Source organism: Akebia trifoliata, chromosome 3 (assembly GCF_017979445.1).
Source record: "Akebia trifoliata isolate Shusen 1 chromosome 3, ASM1797944v1, whole genome shotgun sequence".
NCBI classification, from domain to species: Eukaryota; Viridiplantae; Streptophyta; class Magnoliopsida; order Ranunculales; family Lardizabalaceae; genus Akebia; species Akebia trifoliata.
The window spans coordinates 12,079,730-12,104,269 of NC_141377.1; the positions used below are offsets into that span (position 1 = coordinate 12,079,730).

At 38.3% G+C, this 24,540-nt stretch overlaps 1 protein-coding gene across 1 annotated transcript; it reads left to right on the top strand.

Moving 5' to 3' along the window:
- Positions 1–3,864: 3,864 nt before the first annotated feature.
- On the top strand, positions 3,865–7,144 carry LOC147406001 (uncharacterized). Its single transcript, XM_086433917.1, has 2 exons — positions 3,865–4,224; positions 6,167–7,144. The coding sequence occupies exons 1-2, from the start codon at positions 3,905–3,907 to the stop codon at positions 7,020–7,022; spliced, it is 1,176 nt and encodes a 391-aa protein (XP_086290043.1). The 5' UTR covers positions 3,865–3,904; the 3' UTR covers positions 7,023–7,144.
- Positions 7,145–24,540: the final 17,396 nt, after the last annotated feature.

Below are 24,540 nucleotides of genomic sequence, written 5' to 3' on the forward strand. Positions count from 1 at the left end.
ATCAAATTTTTTGAATTTCTCATGATGGTTCATAAGAGGATTCATTATTTCTGAAAATCTAATCCACACAAAAATACTAATTAGACTTGTCTTAAGGTTGTTATATATGTGATGTTAGATTCAAAAAAATAAACAAAACAGAATGTGAAATAATATAATCAAATAAATTATAAATACCGATAAAACACAATTCAATTTTGAACAGAACAAGGCTTGTATTGATTACAACAACCTTGAGACTAATTTTGCCCCTGCAATTTGCTAACAGTCCTTGAATGCTTGTTTCCTAGGATACAATGCTCCACACATCTACAAGATAGCATTCTAAGTATACACGTTCAATCGAACTTGTACTGTGGTTATGCTCTCAAGGGGTCACACGAAATCTCATAGTAAATTAGATGACATAATGAAATAAAACTTGAAAATATTTCAATAATGCAAATGAAAGAAAAGATGAGAATTTATAGAGTTGGAAGTGTCTCTCTAGACAAGCACCATGATTGGTGAAAATATCCCTTTGAAGTGGCTATTTGAATAAACACACATGTTTGTAAAACATCTCTTTTGGTTGTGTGATTGTGCGGACAGATACTTTGTGAGGACGTCCCTGTTAGAACATCTATCACTCGTGTCTCTTAGAACAGTCACGAGTTGTAACCCGTTGAGTTCAACTCAATGGATAAATTAATTAAAGTAAAAGGCCCAACAAATTTTAGCAAATGTGGACTTTTCACACTAGGTTTAAATCCGAAATTTGCATCCCCCCTACGTACGCATCACATGCATACACATGCACTAAGGTTTTTCGAACTAATGGGTCAAAGTCTTTTTTGAATCCATGGGCCCTAGTGTACACGTGGACTTTACCCATATCTCTCTCACATTCCCTACACTATGTGAGAGCTTCCATATAAGAGTTACACTATTTACTTATTTCTATTAGATGTGTGACTAAAGCATTTACACTATAACTTCAAAAACAAACCACTTTCGCTTTTACTTCCATTCAAACATTAGGATAAATCCTAGATTTTTCCAACATCCTACGCGTTAAAACTAAAGACATTGCCCCCTTGAATTACATTTTCTTTCATGGGTCAGGATTTGTAGACTCATGAAATGTGAACTCATATGTTCACACACAATCCTGACTGTGTATATGTGAGATTCAACTGTTGGGATAAAAGATATATCCCTAGACTATATTATGGATCTCTAAGATACAACTCAATCTTTGGATCTCACAAATACACAGTCAAGATTGTGTTTCAACATATGAGTTTACTTTCATGAGTCTACGGATCCCAATCCTTCTTTCATAGGCTAATGAGAAATGACCTAAAGCTCTTGAATTATCTCTCCAATACCATTTCTTATCAAGCTCTTCAATCTTACAAAGTTGACTATAGTTTTCCCTCCCCTTCCCCTAAAGAAAATTCTGGCTCTGCCCTTGGAAAAATGTAAGTATATATTTTAAAAATAATTTATCTTTTGTTATGCTATGAATTAATAGATGTTACAACCACCGAATCTTATAATATAATTATCCCAAACACGAGCTCACTTATAAAAGAAAAAGAAAAAAAAATACTTGATAGACCCTGCCGTAGGGACATGTTTAATAATTCTAAATGTATTCTGACTTTTTGGTCAACATCTTTAAAACCTAGTTTGTAAAAAACTTTCTTTCTTAATACCCCCCCCCCTCACCCCAAGTAAAGAACGAACTCAAATTTTTGTGATTAATATTCAAATTGTCGAACATCAATCATTCAAATTGCCAACACCAACAATTTGGATGATTAATCTTGGCAACTCATGTTCAAACGACAACCTCATTGATTTGGACATGATTTTAAATTCATCCAAGTCATCTCAATATTGTCCTTGAACGAGACCGATAGACTTGGTGTCTTACGTATGTATAATCTCGTGAGATAAACAAGTTGACTCGGGCAATATTTTTACAATCTCTGCTGAATTAGTATAACTCGTCTTAGTCAACTAGGATTTTATATATTTTAATGAAAATAATTATATATTGCTTTGAAGAATTTATACTCAAAGGATTAAAAGAGAAAAGATATTACAGTTAGAAGGGTATTATTTTAAAATAATAATAAAAAATGAAAGATAATAAATTTGAGGGATATTATTAAAAAAAGTGTGTGTGTGTGTGTGTGTGTGTGATGTGTGTGTGAGGGAGGGGGAAGAAAAGAGTAAAGATAATAAAATTGAAAGGGGTAAAGAAAAAAGATAATAAAGTGGATAGTGTGATGTGATGTCTTAAGTCTTATGTTCCACTGGAATTGGCTTTTTATTGAAGTAAAAAGATTTTCTTCTAAGATCTTTGGGGGAGGTGAGATTAGGTTTGTAATCTTATGGGGAGTTCTTTATTATTGTCTTCTTCTTTTTCTTTTCTTTTTCTTTCTTCTTTATTTTTTTGCTTTGTTTTGGTCTTTTGGACCTTAGTTTTTTCAATAAAGTATTTTACTTAGGGTTGCAACTCGGGCGGGTTGGACCGTGTTGGGATCAACCCATTCCCAATCCAAATTTGACAAACACTAATATGCACCCTTGCCCAACCTGACCTTGAGCATGAAATGCGCAACCCAACCCTAGCCAAGTTGGGTTGGTCAGGTTAATTCATTCCTCATTAATACTAGGCAATTTAATATTGGTAAAAGTTTTTATAAAGATAAATGACATATAAAAGAATTTAAAATTTAAAATTATTTTTCCTAAACATGTGTTGCAAAAGTTTATATACATAAAATTATAAGCAAATTTAAAGGAAAAAAAAAATAATAAGATTAACTAAAATAATCATAATTTTCAAGAATAGAAAAAAAAAATATTTAAAGTTGTAATATTTGTATGACAATATAGAATTATACTTAAATCAAAACAATTTATTTATCTAATAAAAATAATCATACATTAATTTTGATATATAGATAAACAAAAGTATACATATTGAAATATGAATTATTAATGTGAAGAAAACCAAGAAAAAAAAAATATTTCTAAATTTTAGTCATATTAAGTTTGAGTTTTAGGCCCAGCCTAACCTAATTTGAGTCGGGCACTTTTTGTTGTTGTATGTACCCGAGGCCAACCCAAGCTAATTGGACCCAAACATGACCCAAGGTCAAGTTCAAGTTTTGTCTACCTAAGTTGCAATCCTAATTTTACTTTTTCTAAAATGAGGATAATGTGGATCCCACTCTATTGTAACTAGAGTGCGATGTTTATCCCCTACAAAATTATAATTGAGTGGGACTTACAATTGTGTTTTATTATTATATAGATTATCCGAATAAAATATGATTTTATAATAAAATATCTACTAACCTACCTTATCTTTTTAAAAAATTTATAATTATTTTCATATATATATATGAATAAATAATTATAATCCAGTTAAATGATTTATCTCATTTAAGATGAGTTGACTTAGTCGGGACAACTTGGTCTCGTTCATGGATGGGATGGGACGTGATGAGATGTCAAACTGAGATTTGAAATCATGGATCACAATTTAGAACATCGATCTCAATGATTAAAATTGATAAGTGGGTGAAGGGGCATTAAGAAAGCAAGCTTTTTACTAATCATACCACTAAGATAAAGGATAAACATTAAGGGGGGGTATTTCCCAAAAGAAAAACATAAACCAATGCAAACCCCTCAATGACTGATTCTTGGAAGAAGGGAGATTTGGTAAAAAAGTATGACGCGTTATGACTTAGACAACGGGTTTGACCAGACACCTTCATGACTTTAATGTATATTATATATATATATAACCTTCATGATGACTTTAATGTATATTATATATATCACCTTCCTGACTTTAATTTAGATAGGAAAAGAGAGAGAGAGAGAGAGAGAGAAGAAAATGTACGTAACTCGGCCTCTCTCGCTGTACAAAAGATTTCCAGAGTCCGTCTCTTTACCTCCACCGGAAGGTCCGAATTCGGGTTACCTTGTTATTCAAGATGAAGAATCTATAGATACGTGTTGTTTTGGTTTCTGTCAAGTACCGGAGATTAGAGATCTTCCTCTTCCACAAAACAAGATCCTAGCCGTCCGATATTCATCAGGAGCTGGAGAGCTTCATTCTGTTTCACATGATGAGGTGTTCTTCATCCCAGTTTTGGGTCTCCCTTTATCTTCCAATCAATACTACGTTATACACGCCCAAGGAGAATACCAAGGGTTTGTCTTCAACTCCTATCACATTCACAGCTTTCTTTCTTTCTTTCTTTCTTTATTAATTAATATTATTTCACGTGGCAATGTTTAATTAATATTATCACATTCACAGCATTTTCCTTAAAGAGTCGTGCTGGGGTGACACAGAATTTACTGTGATGCTCACAAGTCTGACGTGGTCATGTATGACATGGACATGCATACATGACCGTAGATGGCTTTTACTCGTATCACGAGGAAATACATCTATGGTTATGTGCACATCCCACGTCAGACTTGTGAGAATCGCAGTAACTACTTTGTGATTTCGACATTGCTAACCTTGGATGTGTGTAAGGAGCCATATATGCTTTTCATCTATAACCATGTTCGCAACTCCACATCAGCAATGTGTGAAACCATGTCAATTTTACTCTTTCTGATTTGTATCAAATGGTTTCAAATCTCCATTTTACGTCTTGTCTTGTCTCCATCATTTTAAAGTGACAATCTCACTAGTGTATATAATAACGATCTCGCTAAAAGTAGCGAACATGTGAGATTGTCACTTTAACATGCGATCTAGCTGTTCACGTTTTTGGAATTAAATGAATAGTGAGCCGTAATTAGAATTTCGCCAAAAGATCATGTTTTGAAATTTTTCTCTAGAATAAATATCTATGATCTCGCTACCTCATGTTTTAATTTTTATCAGCGACATTGTCACTTTAAAATCAGAATTAACATGCCAAGTTTTAGTGACGGCCAAAATTTTCAAAATATCGTGTGAATCATCTTGTTTGTCTCAGGAAATGCGTGAATCCTGAGACACGATATAAATCCATCTCGTTAGTAATAATATCGAGAAGGGAATTCATCTTGGTCTCAAACGAGATATGAAACCATGGTTGTATTTATATGGATCAGTAGCCCCAAAGAGCATCCATACAAATCGAACCAAGTACACAATATTTCCTTTGTTTTTTTGAGAAATACTTAATAAGATCTTGTGGTAAGGACATCTTTCCAAATGCAGCCTGAGTTTGGGCGGAAGCAGATCCTCTGTAGCACATGGTTCCTATATAGCACACTTTAAACAGTTGAGAGAGTACCACATCAGCCGATAAAATTAGATGTCACACTTAAAATCTAGGGAGTTCAGTAGCCGTTCATTTTAAAAGACATGGTTTTGCATCAAAAAATAAATTTTTGATTTTTTCTAAATCAAAACTAAGTCATAACCACAAGAGGCTGAGATTTTAATTTTTTTTAAAATACCTCTCTCTCAAGTGTGCTATGGAGGATCTACTTCTAGGTTGGGCAATATTTTAACAACCTAGTTTGTAAATTCTTTCTTTCTTAATGCCCCTCTCGCCCATAAAATGACAAACTCAAATCGTCGAAATTGATGATTCGAATCAGTGAGATCAACAATTCAAGTCATTGATCTTGACAATTTGAATAATTTATCTTGATGATTCATGTTGAAAGGTCGAGATCGACAATTATAACAAGGTCAGTCTCAATAATTTTAATGTTGATCACGATGATCATGTGTTCAAACTTCAAGAATGATATTCATAATTTTTTATTTGGACGATTGGATCAAAGGTCAGTTTTAATGATTTGAATTGTCATTCTATAACTTAGGGGTTTGGTTCAATCTCGACAATTTCAATGTTGATCTCAATGATCATATGTTCAAACTTCGAGATGGATTATTCATAATTTTTTATCTGGACGATTGGATCGAAGGTCAATCTTAATGATTTGAATTTTCAATCACAATATCTATAATTTAGGGTTTTGGATCAAGGATTTAGGTTCCAATTAGGAACTCATCTGAAAATTTATAGGACCGGTTTGGGATTTACCAATTGGTAATATGTGAGAATGCACAAGTTATATTAAATTTTTCGTTTAATTATGGCCTTGAATTCTAATTTGCATTTAAATTGACTTTTAGGCAAGCATGCACATGTTCAAAAGAGGAAGACATGGCCCAATGTTGTTTCTGCAACCACATCAAAGATGTAAAGCCAAGAGCTTTTGATCACCATGACATTTATCAACAGGTTGAAATTGTTTGTCGGAGGCTCTATCAGGGGTTTTACGCCAAGTCTATAGCTCCAGATGGATTTCCTCCTTATTTCTTGAGGAGAAAAGGGTGGGAGATCCAGGCCAAGAATCCGCGACACTATCACATAAATGAAGCTCAAGGCCTTGATTCCTCCCTTCGAGCACGTCTTCCACAATTCGATTTCCCTATCTTTAATAAACATTCTGAGATCATAGTCGTGGGGAAGTGGTATTGTCCTTCCATGTTTGTAAAAGAAATGAATAACTTGGAAGATAAGATGCAAAGATCAATGTTTTACGAGATGACACTTGAACAAAGATGGGAAGAGATTTATAGGTGTGATAATGGTTCCAAAGAAGGTAATGTCGTAGTTGTTAATGAATGGGTCCAAAGAGAAACTGCATTAATCTTAGGTAAGGATGCCATAAAGGATGAACCCGCGGTTGATGGGGTGGTGTGGTTTAGAAGGCTTGAGAGTGAAGCAGGAGACTTGAGTGTGGGCTTGAGTTTAGCAATTGTGGAGAGAATGAGGTGGGAGCAAGAAAAAGGGGGATTATTGGTTGGAGATGGAGGAAGGCAAGTGAGGGTGGAGAGGGTAGAAGAGTTTGGAGGGATAAGAGGGTGGGGTAAGTTTTGTTGTTATGTGTTGATTGAGAGGTTTGCTTTGAGGAGAATGGATGGAAGTTTGTTGTTGGCCTGTGATTTCAAGCATACACAACAAATTCAATGCAAATGGGAATGAGTTCGTTGAAAAATTCATAGTTTTATCATGTAATCTATTATTATGTTTTGTATGTTTTATTGGGGACAAGGTTTGAACTCAAGACCTTTTGAGTGTTATTTGTAAAATGTGGAGATCTCCTCAATTGTTGAAACTTAAGCTAAAAATATTTTTTCTTTGTTTGTATAAGTTGAAAATCAAAGATTCTCTTAGCTTTCTTTTTTGTAAGAATTATAAAGACCACTCTTCCAAATTTTAGTCCCACATCGGATAAATACAAGAGTGGCTTACCAAATAAAGGATCCTACTTTTTCACTTGCTTGAATGTGGATGAGAAAGAGAGTGGACCTCGTGTACATATGGGAGGCCAAGGCATCATGAAACTGCAATCTATTGTGTTTGGGGAAAATCCGTCGAAAAACCTTAATGTGTGTGTGCGTATGCGACATAGGGGGTGCAAATCTCAAATTTAAGCCTCACGTGGGTGCGCATGATAGGCCTACTTTTACGTGTGTGTTGATCGTTTAAGGCCTACATGTCTCTCTCCTTCTTTAATCTGTTGGACTTTTCACTATATTAAAGAAGTGTTCCCTAGAGGTAAGAAAATAATTTTTTGATCTTTTACTTCTTCTTTTATGTTCGAGTTACCCTAAATCTCTTGTTGCTCATACTAGACCGATCGAATTCGTTGTAAACATGCTATTTTCGAGTGCATGCATGACTAGTAGGATAGTGATTGTTGAATCTTGGAAATCAACCACCAGAGTCTTTTACACTGTAGATATCATCCTAAAGGGGTGCGAATTTGGTTTTAAGAAGATCGGCTCTTACGTGCCTCAATCACATCAAAATTAATAAGTTATTTCCAATCTACACTTTCTACAATCTATTTTTTGGATTTATAATACTTATTTCAAGAACACAGAATATCTCCAACAATCTTAAAACTAAAATTCTTCATTATCTACTATTTAAATCTTGAATCATGGACTTCAAACCCAAACATGTTAGACTAGACATGCTGAAACCAAAAAATTATTATCGTAGGTGGAATGAAAATTTCTTTGAAATCCCGAACGTTGTATTTGTACTTATGGTGGAAAAACCTGTAGAAACCAACCCTAATATGAAAAACTGGAATATAGCAGATGGGATCTGTAGAAATTATATTGTCTTACCTTGTGAACACACTTTATGATATTTATTGTGTTTAAAAGTCTTCTAAAAAATGTGGGATGCTTTAGAAAAGAAGTATGTTATTGAGAATGTCGGAGTTAAAAAATATGTTGTCAGAAATTTTTTAGAGTTTACCATTGTAGATGGAAAATTGGTCATGGACCAAGTGAACGAATTTCAGAACATCGTTCATGAGTTGACTTATGAAGGTATTAAATTACCTGAACAATTTGTTGTTAGGTCTGTAGACACCCTAATTTGAATGGGCTCCTATTCGAAAAGGCCCAAAAATATCGATTTTCCAAATAAATGGGCTAACGGGCCTTAAGGGCTCAAGTCATTGAAAAGTGACATTTTGATCGAACCAAGACCCCTAAGACCTCCTAATGGTTTAGTGGGCCCACCAAAGGGATTTGACCTACCATACACCTTCCCAACCTTCACCGCTTCGCTTTAGAAACCAAAAATACCGGATGTCAATAAAAGTCACCAACAGGCCTAAAAGCCCAATTTGCCAACACGTGACATTTTGACCGATCCAATAATTTCAAAAAATCTCAAAAAAATGAGACTTGACACACCTATTCCTTCACTGCTCCATCCTCCAAATCCACAAATACCCTAAACCCGTTTAAAGCCCATGAACCCTCAATTCTCCAAAAACCAATTTCCCACCTTACCCCCTAATCTAAAATTAATCCCATATCACCTAAATCTTAAAACCTACCCATCCTCAAAAATCCAATCCAAAACAAACCCTACCCAATCGAAAATAACCTACAAACCATCTCTAAAAACTAAGTCCAATACTACAAAGCTCACAAGACATTATCCATATCTAATTCATTATCCAACCCACAACCCTAACCTATAAACCATCATTCACATCAAACTAATCACCAATTTATCATCAAAAGGTGACACATGTCATCACCTGCTCTCACCTCCCTCATCAAACCACCCACCCTATCACCTTTTAAAAAAAAATTAACTACCCATATCACCTTTCCTCTAAAAAAATCACATCAACCCACACCCTTCCTTAACCTATCCTCATAACTCCCTATAAACCTCCATTCTCTCAAATTAAACACTTCCAACCCATACCTCCCCCTAACCTACCCTTATAATTCCCTAACCCCTATTCTCTCAAATCAAACACCTCTAACCCATACCTCTCCTTAACCTACCATCATTATACCTCCTCCTAATCTACCATTATCATTCCCTATAAACCAATCTCTGCAACCTAAACCTACACCCATCCTCTCAAATGAAACACTCATTCTCTTCCATCAATTAAATCTAAACCCCTAACCTCTACACATCTTGCCACATTTCACCATCTCCCTCACCCTCCATTCTTTTAAATCAAACACCACTCAATCAATCGACTACCCTCTTAAACACCCATCATCTCAAATCACCAAACACTTCACCCAAATGGTTTGAGTAAGATTCAAACCATTTGGATCAAAACATAACCCATTTACCTTCATTACATAATTATCCCTTTCCCAACTCCTAATTTCATACCCCCCACCTTTAAAACATGTGTCATTCTCTACTCTCCCACACTTCACCCCATTAAACCCCTAAAATACCCCCCCCAAACATCTATAAATACCTCCTCATCTTCCCAAAATGGGTTACCAAGTCTCACTAAAAAAAATTCCCTACTCTCTAATCACCTCTTCCCCATTCTCATCATCAATCTTCTCAAAGAAAAAAAAATACTCTTATATTCTACTAAGCACTCAAGAAGAACTCAAAAAGACTTAAAGAGAAGAAGAAGAAAGAAAGAAGAACCATTTTGAGGCTTCAAGGTGGGTTCAACAAAACACCACCCCCCTCTCTCTCTACCCTCTCCACTTTCCTTTTCTCTTATCCCCCTCCTCTCTTTAATTTGTATTTTAGAAAGCCTCTAAGATGCAATGATCCCCCTCCCCTATCTCCAGTAGATCGGACTTCGATTCGGTTGAAAGTATAGAGGTTGTAATCCTTTTTGAAAAAAAATGAAATCGATTTTAATCCCTAAACTGTTTTGGGGCAATTGGTATTCGAATCCCTTTCAACCCATGAGAATGGATCCATGACCTTAGCCAATACTTTTCAAATCACTCATGGCTCTTAAGGCAAATGATTTATAAAGATCATCCCCCTCAATGGGATAATCTTATAATTAAGCCGAAATTAAATCCCTACTCAGGGTACAAATGCACAACATGTGGCATTTTATTTTTCACTTTTTTCTATCAAAATGATCGAGTTCTTTGAGGTTACCGCCACTTGGCGAGGAGAAAAGGGTGCCGAATACCTTCCCTTTTCTCCAATCGAGTCGCTTATCCCAATCTCGAGGTTGATCGGTCCCTTATCCATCGCGAGACACTACATGTCAAAAATGTCACTTTTTCAAAAAATATGCATCGAGTCACCATTCACACCCACTTACAAAATGAATGGTGGCAACTCCAAATCTTAGTAGATGTGGCCATCGTAATCGAAAATCACGTATCTACAGTTGGCGACTCCACTGGGGACAAAGGTTCTATTCTCGTGTCAACTCGGTCACTTCCACAAAATCAAAACAAAAAAAAAATTATTTTTATTTGGTTTACTAACGTAGTTTGTGTTTGTTGTTCATGTTTTTTTTCAAGTGACATGTTGTAATATTTATTTTCTTTTGCTTCAAGGTTATTTGTAAGGGGGTCGATAAAAGAAATAAATGAAAATGTATTTGTGCACTTGCGAGCATAGCCCCATTACACGACCACCCCACCCTCAATATATTTAGCCTTGATGCCTAGTAGTTCTACAGCTTGAGATCATTATTTCAAGTGTCGGGGATGAACACATCAAATCCGATCACCAACCAACGACGTGCGTACTTCGGTATGCATCGAGGTTTGAATATCGGGTAGCTGTGAAACTACCTACTAACCGTATGCATGTGCCCGATTAGACAATGCTAGGACACAAGTTTTCAATTTTATATCCACCCTCGAAGCACCGTTGTAAGCCCACAATGGCAAGTTGTATAGGCTTAGGGATATGTCTTTTCTTTGCTTATTCCCTTGGTAAAAGGGAAAAAATCAATTTTTTTATCATGCATATCATCAAAAAAAGAAACAAAACAAAAAAAAATGAAAAAATGTAACTTTTTTTTTGCCCAAGTCAAAAATCAGAGGCAATATGCCTCAATGTTAGATTAACAAACTTAAATATAAAAAATAAAAAATAAAAATAAAAAAACTTTTTTAGCCAAAAATTTGTACTGGTTCGTATTTCAGGCACGGATAGGTATGAATTACCTGTATCCGTACTTGAAATACAGATGAAAAAAAAAATTTGGTCATTTTGTTCCTAACATCAGTCTTGACAACTTTTGTTCTCGGGTTTTTTTTTTTTGACGTTTAAGGCTTACAAATGCTTAAATGGATCATTTTTTAATTAAGCGTAGGGCCTACTCCTCGCCGTTTTTCTTTGTTTGATCAAAACGGAACTCGCATACATTCTATCGATCAAAGTTGACCCCATCTAACGTGGTACACTATCAACCTCGCCTATAATCAAATCCATTACCGTTCATCACCAAACATAAAAAATGGGTCCACGACCTATATCCATCAAAAATGGGTCCACGACCCAAATCACTACAACTGGGTCCAAGACCCAGATCCATTTCAACTGGGTCCACAACCCAGATCCATTACATCTGGGTCAACGACCCAGATCCATTTCAATTGGGTTCACGACCCAGATCACTACAATTGGGTCTACGACCCAAATCCATTTCGACTAGGTCCATGACCCAGATCCACCACAATTGGGTCCACGACCCAGATCCATTTCAACTGGGTTCACAATCCAGATCCACCACGATTGGGTCCACGACCTAGATCCATTTCAACTGGGTCCACGACCCAGATCCGTTTCAACTGGGTCCACAACCAAATTCACTACAACTGGGTCCACGACCCAAATCCATTTCAACTGGATCCACGACCCAAATCCATTTTAATTGGGTTCACAACCCAGATCCACCACAACTAGGTCTACGACCCATATCCGTTTCAATTGGGTCCACGACCCAGATCCATTTCAACTAGGTCCATAACCCAAATCCACTCCAATTGGGTCCACGACCCAGATCCATTTCAACTGGGTTCACGACCCAGATCTATTACAATTGGGTCAACGACCCAAATCCATTTCAATTGGGTCAACAACCCAGATCCACTACAACTGGGTCCATGACCCAGATCCACTACAATTGGGTCCTCAACCTAGATCCACTACAACTGGGTCAACACCTAGATCCATTTCAACTGGGTCTATGACCCAGTTCCATTTTAATTGGGTTCACGACCCATATCCACTCCAACTAGATCCACGACCCAGATCGACTACAATTGGGTCCGCGACTCAAATCCATTTCAATTGGGTCTACCACCAAAATCCACTACAACTAGGTCCACGACCTAGGTACACTACAAATCGGGTCCACGACCCAGATCCATTTCAACTGGGTTCATGATCCAGATCCACTACAATTGGGTCCGCGACCCAAATCCATTTCAACTGGGTCCACCACCCAAATCCACTACAACTAGGTCCACGACCTAGGTACACTACAAATCGGGTCCACGACCCATATTGAATCAAGTCCATGATTCATAAATGATCTAACAAGGCTGACAACTGATTGATCAACTCAAATTAATTCAATCTTTTTCAATAAAAAAAAAATTTTTAAAAGCACCAATTGTAGTCCTTGATCAAAGTCGGTGCCTAAAAAAATCTTGCCCTGTTACGAGGGGGATAAACTATGTCTATTCAAGGAAATGAGGTGACTTAAGAGTGCCATTGTGCGCCGCCTCTTCCTTGGAGATCTGACTGGTCGGCATTGATTTCATAAAATTGAATTGAGGGCTAACAAAAAAAACATCTTTTCAACTCGACTTGTTTGCAGCAATCCACTTTTTCAAAATGTTATACCGATTCTGTGTCGATGTCAGTCCCGAGCTGATGTAATTCTTTTTGCGCAATGTTATACCTACTCAATGTCGATGCCAGCTCCGTGCTGATGCCAACTCCGTGTTGATGCCAACTCCGTGTTGACGTCGATTCCACATCGATGCCGACTCTGTGTTGATGCCTACTTCGCATCGATGACAGCTCCGTGCTGATGCCGACTCCGTGTCGATGCCAGCCCCGTGCTGAGATAATTCTTTTTTCAAAAAATAATATATTTTACCGACTCCGTATCGATGCCAGCTTCGCGCTGATGTAATTCTTTTTTCAAAAGATTTTACCAACTCCGTGTCGATGCCAGCTCCTTGCTGATGAAATTCTATTTTTCAAAATAATTTGCCGACTCCGTGTCGATGCCAGCTCCGTGCTGAGATAATCTTTTTGTCAAAAAAAAATTCACCGACTCCGTGTCGATGCCAGCTCCGTGCTGATGCCAACTCCATGTCGATGCCAGCTCCATGTTGATGCTAACTCCGTATTGATGCCGACTCCGTGTCGATGCCAGCCCCGTGCTGAGATAATTCTTTTTATAAAAAAAAAATATTTTATCGACTCCATGTCCATGCCAGCTCCGTACTGAGATAATTTTTTTTTTCAAAAAAATATTTTATCGACTCCGTGTCAATGCTAGCTCTGTGCTAATGAAATTCCCTTTCAAAATATTTCCGACTCCGTGTCGATGCCAGCTCCGTGCTGATGCCAACTATGTGTTGATGCCAGCTCTGTGCTGATGTAATTATTTTAAATATATACAATGTAGCTCCGCGCTGATGCCAATTTTGTGTTGATGTCGGCTCCGTGCCGAGAAACCCTTTGTTTTAAAACTCGTTTACCTTATAATAAATAACTTGACCCGATCAAATAAAAATATCATGCATCTTTATTTTTGTAAACAAAATAAGAACGCTTAGTCTTCTGTACTCACAGGTGGCCAAACAAAAGAAATATAAGCAGCCAGAGGTACCTCCGTATTTTCTCAAATCTTCCACCGTCACCATGAGTTCTTCCGAACCAGCACAGCCCACAGTAGCCAAAATGTCAGATGTTGATCCCAAAATAGCAGCATTATTGAAAATGATTGAGAGGCATGAAAAGATGATGAGTGTCTCGTGTTAGCCAATGCTAGCATCATACAAGCCCAAACAATGCAACACCCTACTTCAGGGTCAAATCAGGATCTACTCGAGCAACCTCCACAGGGACCACAGACCATTATGCCTCCCACAGTGCCAGAATACCAAGGGCCTCCACTCTATATTCTACAGAATCAACCACCCCCGGTGGTTATTCTTGATAACGAATGCGAGTACAGGACCACAGAGACAAAAAGTGTAACAGATAAAAAATTAGCTCAGCAAATTGAGTCTCTGCAAGAAGAAATGAGAAAGATGAAAGGCCTTAACACCATGAGTGGAACTCGGTTTAAGGACCTCTATTTTTACCCTAATGCACAGTTGTCGGCCAAGTTCAAGTGTCCAAAATTCGAGAAATATAATGGAGTAGGGTGTCCTCTATCGCATCTAAAGTTATATTGTGGGTCTATGTGCCAATATGGTGAGGATGACAGATTGCTAGTGCAGTTGTTTCAGAGGAGTTTAATAGGGCCAGTACTCAAATGGTTCTTTGGATTAGATCACATACTCATCAAGAACTAGCAAGACCTGACAGAAATGTTTTGGCACAATTACCGGTTCAACACAGATGTTGGTCTAGATCGAAACGACATGGCTAAAATGACAAGAAAACAAAGAGAAACGGTGATAGAGTATGCACAGAGTTGGCAAGAGGCTGCTTTACAAGTAAGACCTGCAATGACCGAGCAAGATATGAACACCACGTTTATTTCGACACTAGGGCACGCCTTCTATACTCATCTGGTGGGGCACACCACAAGCACATTCTCAAATCTGGTACAAGTAACAGATCGGGTCGAGAACGGGGTCCGAACCGGTCTAATATTTGATTTTACAAGTCTAGGGACAACAGCAGGAATCCCTTCTCAGAGAAAGCCAATGCCTACGAGAAAGAAGAGGGAAGAAACATATGTCAACAACGTATAGCTAAACCGACCCCTTTTCATTCCTTCATCAGCACCAAGACCACAAGCGCCATCAACTTCATGGGCTCCGACACCTTCACCAACCTGGAATCCCGTACCTCAGAACTTGTTCAGGACAAATCCTCCACCCATTGTACCATAGGTACCACAGTATGGGCAGAGTTAGCAAACGCGGCCTAACAAAGTTAACAGAGTGTTTACTAGGTTGCCAATGGCACCATCAGAATTACTCCCGATCTTGCTTAGGGAAGAGTACCTCACGAAACGACCACCAAACCCAGAAGCTGAAAAAGGACCAGGATACAATCCAAGCTTGTTTTGTAAATTTCATATGGGTGCACCAGGAAATTCTACAGATCAATGCTGGCAACTCAAGCACCTGGTGTAGAATTTGATAGACAAAAGGGCACTCATATTGGATGGGCCGACCAATCCCCAACAACAAAACATCAACCAAAATCCCCTACCTACACACAATGGAGGGGGAAATGGGCACATGGTAAATATCATTCTCGAGGAACTCGATTTCAATCCATCTGCTTTGATAGGTCCTGTTGGGTCACAAATCAGGGTCTACTTAATAAAGGAATCAGAGACGTCAACGGTTAACACTGTCAACCGCTACACAACCAACTCATCTCAACATTCACATCTACTACTCAGAATGGCCAACCTCACCCTCCATCCTACTCATCAAGATCCCAATGCTACCACTCGACCACCTCTCATCATACCTTACACATTGTCAAGTCCTCAAAATATGACTCGACCCCCCCTTCATATACCATATACCTCATCTTCACGTCCACCACTCGTCATTCCATACACGCTATCAACCCTTCACGCAACTCCTCCTACCGTCACCACATCCAAATCATTACCACCGCTCCTCATTCTTAGTATAAAACCTGATCCACCTCCAATGACCATACGTTCACCAAAATCATTCCCATATAGCTCTAACCAAGTCATCCCCTGGAGCTATGAGACAACCATCACCACGTCGGCAGGGGTCGAAACAATGAAAAAAGCAATGGTAGCTGACATTGATCATATGACAAAGGTAGGGAGGTGCCAAAAGTTGCTAGCAAAAGGGGTAAGCATTAGAAAAAAGGCAAAAGAAACAACAAAAGGGACAGAGGACGAGAAGAGAAGAAAGGAAAAGGGGAAGGGTAAAGCAGACGAAGACGACAAGGAAAAGGAATAGGCAAAAGTAACAGATAGAGAGGCAGCAGACTTCATTAAGCTTATTCGCAAAAGTGAGCGTAATATAGTGGACCAATTGAACAAGCAGCTAGCTCAAATCAATATTCTGGGTCTGTTGCAAAAGTCAGAAGAACACCAAGAAGCATTGCTAAGAATTTTAGGAAAATCGCATGTACCTGCAACTACCACACCGGCACAATTAGAACAAATAGTAGGTCAAATCATGGTTCCCAATCCCATTATCTTTACAGAAAGTGAATTCGTGCCTGAAGGGCGGGGGTATGTCGAGCCACTGAATATCATGGTCATGTACAAGGGCATGATGGTTGCTAGAGTATTAATCAACAATAACTCGACCCTCAATGTCTGTTTTCTTGAAACTTTCTGAAAATTCAACGTTGACTGGTCATACATCAAACCTAACAATTAGGTTGTTCGAGGTTTCGATAGCTCGAGTAGGAATTCTCTGGGAGAGGTGGATTTATCGATCACTATAGGGCCCTGTACCTTCTAGGTAACATTTGAAGTCATGGAGATACCGACAACCTTTAACTTGCTGCTAGGCAAGCCATGGATCCACATAGCAAGGACTGTACCTTCCTCGTTGCAATAAAGAGTCAAATTTATCATGGGGCAGATGATGATATCAGTATTGGCAGAAAATTTTATTCCGAATGGGTAAGTTCTGGATGTGCCATTCATCGACATTGAAATGACAAAGGATAAGGCGCTGTACCAGTCTTATCAATTTGCTGCTGTTAATCATGTGGAAAAGGGAAAATAAAAGATAAAGGTAGAACTATCAAAGGAAAATCTGATGGTCGGGCAAGTTTTGAAGAAAGTAGGTTACCGACCCAAACAAGGGTTGGGACTAGGTAGAAAAGGGAAAGCTACACCAGTCGAAGCAAAAAAACACATTCCTTATTTTGGTCTGGGATTTAGGCCCATGAAATAGGATATAGCAGAAACGAATGACAAGAAAAGAGAGCTTCGACAAGCAAGAATGCAAAATCATGAGCCGAACGTCTGGAATTTGGGCAAAGTTCCTTATATTAGTGTCAGCTTTCCAAAGTCACAGGCTAGACCCGACAGTCTATCAGAACCACTGCCAATAAAACCAGCCAGAAAGTCGAGAACAGTAAGTTTCAAACTTGTGCACATTCAAGAAGACTCAGTTGTTGAGTCCCAATCATCTTTCGTAGAAGGCATTGATATCTTATTTAATGGGAATTCCAACGCAAATCTATTAGAGACTATCCGAGAGCCTGCAAAAGTGGAAATCATCACTAACCAAGAGAAAGAATCACCCTTTCCCATTGGCATCGATTGGGCATTAGTCATCATCCCACCAAGTTTGGGGGGAACTATTACCAACTCTAACAGCAATCAATCGGAGATAATGGTTATTTCCAAACCACTAACCAAATCATTAAACAAATCATTTTCTCATCTCATCCGCCCCCTCAGAGAATGGGAAGTCTTGAACAACTGGGAAGAATTTCCGTTAACCCTTGAGGCTGCTGAGGCATAAAAAAAAATGCCATTAAACGAATCTAGTTGGCCCGAAGATCAAAACGAACCCTCATCCTCGAGTAAAGACTATTTTGAGGGCTCTCTATCTTTATTAATGAATTTGCATGATTATTCTTCTTATTTCAGGTATCCAAAAGGTACCAAAAAAATAAATATTACTCAAAAATAAAAAAATTCAAAAAATTTTCAAAAGATAAAAAATCAAAAACCTTTCAAAAGTGCAAAAAATTATATATTTTTCAAAAACCAAAATTGAGTTTTCAAGGGATTTGTCTCGATCAAATGAGTACCCAGATAAAATAGAGTTTGAAAGGGACGAGTATGATTTCGATCTTGAACTCGACTTCGACCTCATGGGGATTGAAGAAGAGTCTGAAGGTGAAATGGAGTACCCACCCAAAGAAATTAAAGACCTGGTAGAACGTCACGAGAAATGTGTTCAACCAAACATCGAGGATACAGATTCAATCAATCTTGGTACCGAAGAAGACCCACGAATTGTCAAGATCGGAGCCTTACTAACACAGCAACAAAAAGAAGAAATGATCAAACTCTTACAAGATTACCAAGATGTCTTCGCATAGTCATACAGAGATATGCCGGGATTAGACACAGATCTGGTCGTCCACAAGTTACCCATTGCTCCGGGAAGCAAGCCGATCAAGCAGAAATTAAGAAGGTTGAAGCCAGAATGAACCCTCAAAGTCAAAGATGAGATCATGAAGTAGTTCAAAGTAGGATTCCTTGCAATATCTACGTACCTTGAGTGGTTAGCTAACGTTGTCCTAGTAGCTAAGAAAGATGAGAAGGTACGCATGTGTGTTGACTACTGAAACTTGAATAAAGCCAGTCTCAAGGATGATTTCCCACAATCACACATCGACACTCTAGTCGATAGTATAGCAGGACACGACAAGAAGACCAGGAAAATACTGCATTCATCACACCATAGGGTACTTTCCACTACAAAGTCATGCCATTCGGGCTGAAGAACGCAGGGGCGACTTACCAATGGGCAATGATCGTATTATTCCACGATATGATCCATAAAGAAATAGAGGTCTACGTAGATGACATGATCGCTAAATCTGGCATAGAAAAAAATCATCTGGTAAATCTCAAAAAGTTATTCTACAGGTTGAGAAACTACAATTTAAGGCTCAACCCAGCAAAATGTGTATTCGGGGCAACATCGGACAAGCTATTGGGATTCATCGTCAGTAGAAGAGGCATTGAGATAGATCTGGCAAAGATTAAATATATCCTTAACATGAAGGCACCCGTTTCAAATAGAGATGTTCGGCCATTAGCCGGTTTATTACTCAGCTCACACTTATCTGTGAGCCAGTTTTCAAGCTATTAAGGAAAGATACACCCAAGAAGTGGAACAAAGACTGTTAGGAAGCATTCGACAAGATCAAGCAATAACTGTTCAATCCACCAGTCCTAGTCCCTCCTACTCTAGGACAACCCCTGCTGATGTATATTTCAGTGCAAGAAACGTCAATGGGGTGTATAATAGGGCAACATGATGAATCAGGACGGAAGAAACATGCCATCTACTATCTCAGTAAGAAATTTACTAAGTACGAAGTAAAATATTCAATGCTTGAGAAGACTTGTTGTGCATTAGTCTGGGCATCTCAACGACTACGTCATTATTTGCTCAGTTACTCGACTATGCTTATCGCTAGGATGAACCCCATGAAGTACCTTTTCAAGAAATCGGCATTAACAGGTCGTACGGCAAAGTAGCAATTATTGTTATCTGAGTTTGACATCACCTATGTCACTCAGAAAGCCATCAAAGGACAAGCCATCGCCGACCACCTAGCCGAGCACTCGTTGCCTAACTACGAGCCACTGAAGACGAACTTCCCGGATGAAGCCATACTACTCACTGAGGTTGAGGACGATGATGAGGAACCAGGCTGGAAAATGTACTTCGACGAAATAACTAATCAAAAAGGAAATAGAATAGGGGCAGTTTTGATCAAGCCAGATGGGTCCCACGTACCAATCGCCATTAGATTAAAATTCCAATATTCTAACAACGAAGTTTTATACGAAGCATGCATATCAGGGTTGAAAGCAACACTGGATCTCGAGGTAGATGAGATCGATGTTTTCGGAGATTCAAGCTTAGTAGTCTATCAGACGACTGGAGAATGGAAGACTCGAGAATAAAGATTGATCCCTTACCATGAGTGTCTCGAAGAATTAAGTTCAAGCTTCAGAAGGATTTCATTTACATATATGCCGAGAGCTAAAAATCAATTCGCAGATGCACTAACTACACTCGCTTCTATGATCAGCATTTCAGAAGACTTAGTCATCAACCCCATTGAGATTGGAATTCAAGACGAATCGACTTACCGTCTACCCGTCGAAGTAGAATAATCTGAAGAAAAGCCATAGTACTCGGACATCAAGGCATATCTCGAAGATCGAACCCTTCCCTTAGATGCAACGCCAAATGATCGAAGAACCATTCAGAAATTAACAGGACAATTCTTCATCAGCAACGACATTCTGTACAAGAAATCGCATCACGAGGTCTTACTTCGGTGTGTGGTAGAAACAAAAGCGAAACGACTAATCGAGACCGTACATGGGGGAGTCTGTAGACCCCATATGAATGGTCATATGCTAGCCAAGAAGATTATGAGGATGGGATATTATTGGTCGACCATGGAAAGTGACTGCTATCAACATGTCCTCAAATGCCACCTATGTCAGATCTACGCCAACAAAATCAATGCTCCACCTTCAGAACTACATAACATGACCACCACTTGGCCCTTCTCACTCTAGGGAATGGACGTCGTTGGGCAAATCTCACCAAAAGCTGCAAACGGGCACCACTTCATTCTAGTTGCTATCGATTACTTCACCAAGTGGGTAGAAGCTGCTTCATATGCCAACATCACGAAAAGCAATGTCCTGAAGTTTGTCAAGAACAACATTATCTGCAGATACGGATTTTCCAGCGGACTAGTGACTGATAATACCAAGAATTTTAAGAACAAAGATATGATCAAGATGTGCGAAGATTTCCAGATTACTCATCATAACTCAGTACCCTACAGACCTAAAATGAACGGAGCAGTCAAGACAGCTAACAAGAATATAAAGAAAATTATCGAGAAGATGATAGTTACGTACAAATATTGGCATGGCATGTTGCCTTTTGCACTTCACGCTTTTCGAACCTCGTTCAGGACTTCGACTGGGGCAACTCCGTATTCATTGGTATATGGAATGGAAGCAGTCTTACCCGTCGAGGTTGAGATTCCCTCCCTCCGAATCTTAAAAGAAGTATAGTTAAATGAAGCTGAATGGGTTCAAGCTGTTCGACCAGTTAAATCTAATTGAAGAGAAGCAACCTTGCAGCCATTTGCCATGGATAGATCTATTAGCGACGAATAGCTCGTGCCTACAATAAGAAAGTCAAGCCTAGAGATTTCTCGTCAGAAGACCTTGTCTTGAAGAAGATCCTGGTAATCCAAGAAGACACCAGGGGAAAGTTTCGACCAAACTATGAGGGACCATTTATCATGCAAAAGGTAATGACGGGAGGAGCTCTAATTCTTACAAAAATGGACGAGCAAGTCTTCCCACAACCGATCAATGCTGACACTGTCAAAAAATACTACGCCTAAAAACTGATCCTGAGATGACGAAAGGTCGTTTTTGCTATCCTAAACAAACTAGCTAACCCTATTCAACCCTATTGAGCCATCACGTTCATTTCTTAACCTAAAACTGGGGTAAGTCAACAACTACAAAATAAGACAAAAAAAGGGGGAAAGAGAGAAAAAAAAGAGATAAAAGAAAAGAAAATCAAAAAATCAAAAAGAAAGGATCAACGTACTCTTGGCCCGCAGGAGAATAAATTGTGAACGGCTAAAAATACAAAAAAATTAAAAAAGTCAAAAAACTTAGACACTTGATCTGAGCTCAACCCAAATCTCCAGCCTAAACAAGTTCGAGAGACATTGGGAGGAGATATAGATCACCTTTTCGAAGCAAAAATAGACGAACCCCATGTCTAATCCATTCTAGATAAACCCAAACCTTAACATTTTTGTATATTTTCTACTACCATAAGCCTAAGCCAACGTTTCATCCCAACAAAAGTCTTTTTTAATTAGGGAATGTTCCAGGACAACAAAATGACAATGGCAACACCAATGATTTTGCAACTTGGTCCGGATCTCAAAATCTTATTAGTAGTTGGAAGACTCAATCGGATATTCGAATAAAAAAGAGTACTCGAGTAGCCGATCTCGCGGCTCAACTTGAGTTGTCGAACCACGAATAGTCGTTAGCAAACTCAAGAGGGGAATCTAGATCTATTACTCAAGAAAGAGTGCCATTACAAGAGTAGAGTCGTCGATCTAGCAGCTCAACTTGAGTCACCAAGCCATAAAGACAGAGACTCCGAGCATAATTGTAATAAAAAATCAAAAAAATACAAGCATAGTCTGAAGGGGCATAGTGAAAACTTGAAAGAGCACTATGAGTAAAAGAATCGGACTATGGCAAGATCAAAGCCACCGGCAAGATGAAAATCCCAAAATGGACGTCGATGCGCAAAAACGTGGAAATCGGGTCTGGTGAAAACCGTAACTGGCACCAGGGGCAGTAAAGGTTAACATAAAAAATAAAAATAAAAACATAAAAAAAAAAAAAAAACTCATGGCCCACAAGAGTATAAACTGTGAACAGCAAAATCTTTCTAAGAAAACCTGTGGCTCGAATAAAAAATAGTCTTCCAACACCAGGGCACTGGGGATGACTCTAAAGGAACCAAAAGATAATTGACGCTTATATCCCCTATGTTTGACAAAAACACCAAGATCGTCACAATCAAAGATTTTACAAACTCTGAATTTATCGTACTCATTTGATAAAAATATTTCATAAAATTTCAAAAAAGAAAAACTACTATTTTGGTCAATGATGAAAAATCTAGGACTTATTCAAACTTCAAGTTTTCAAAGTATTAGATACACCTGAGACCAGGTAAGTAAAAAACTTATTTTCTTTTTATTTCAAAGGCTTCACATTACATTTTTGCTAGCAAAAAAAATAAATAAATAAAAATTAAAAAAAATTATTTAAAAAATAAAAAGAATAAAAAAAATAGGGTACCATCATTAACACCTCGGCATCCGAAACATTACGACTCATCAGGTAAGATGCAAAGGCATCGAAGCAGGGAACCTCTCTTGTAGATCATCAACCTCAACCCTCAAAAGGGAAAATTTATCCTCCCTAAAAAACTTAAGATGAGCTATCCGGGTCTTCAATTCGTTTTCAGAACGTCGCCAAAGCATCTCAATCCGCTTATGAGATACCCTCATCTCTTCCATTCGATCACGGTGGTCTAAGAAACGACCCAGACCAACCGCCTGTTATTGTGTTAAATGCAATTACTTCCTTCTGACTTCCTACTCCACCAAAGAAAGTCTTTGATTCCTTCTGGAATGAGGATTCTCGTGATGAGTGGGATATCCTTTCTAACATTGGTGTTGTTCAATAGCCAAGATCCTGGTAACTGTGTGTCTCTACTGCGAGTAAATACTCCAAATTCCAACCGGAATGACATGCTGATATTGCAAGAGAGTAGCACCGATGCAATAGGCTCGTTCGCAGCTTATGCTCCTATTAATATTGTTGCAATGAATGTGTTCTAAATGGAGGTGACCCAGACTATGTAGCTCCCATGCCTTCAGGTTTCACTATACTTTCAGATTGGCCAACAATTCATAAAGGTGGAATTACTGAGGATGGGTCTGAGGGATCTCTCCCGACTGTTGCATTTCAGATCTTAGTTGATTCAACTCCAACATCAAAACTCCCTCTCGGATCTGTGGCAACTGTTAACAACCTTATCGCTTGCACCGTTGAAAGAATCAAAGGCGTCATTACAAGGGACAATGCATGAATTGTGAGGATTAACTTATGGTAAAAATAAAGTAAGATCAACAAAAGAAAACGAATAATGGATTTTAGGTTGTAGAAGAAAGAAAGTAAAGAAGTCAAGAACGCACCTTACATCTAAAGATAAAAAATAAAAATAAAAACAAAATAAAATCAAAAATCAAAAATCGAGAAAATACAAAAAATTAAAAATTAAAAATCAAGAAAATACACAAAAAAAATCTTTCAAAAATCCTTTCGAGTTGCACTCAACTCCGATTTGTTAAAACACGATAAAAAATATTCGAATTTCAAAACTTATCAAACTTTCATCAAATCCGAGATCTCACACGAGCTCCGCGCCATCAAGATTAAGGAATTAATAAGGAAAGGCTCTATCAGACCCCGTGCTTGAGTAGCCATTTTCTACAAAAGTTATCAATTCAACCGATAATTCGAAGTCGTATTTCAGTAAAAAAATTTGTTCCGTACAAATAGGGATTTAGTCTATTCTTTGTAGTTATTTGCAGGCAATTCCTGCAAAGAAGGGCAGTTGTAGACACCCCAATTTAAACGGGCCCCTACTCGAAATGGCCCAAAAAT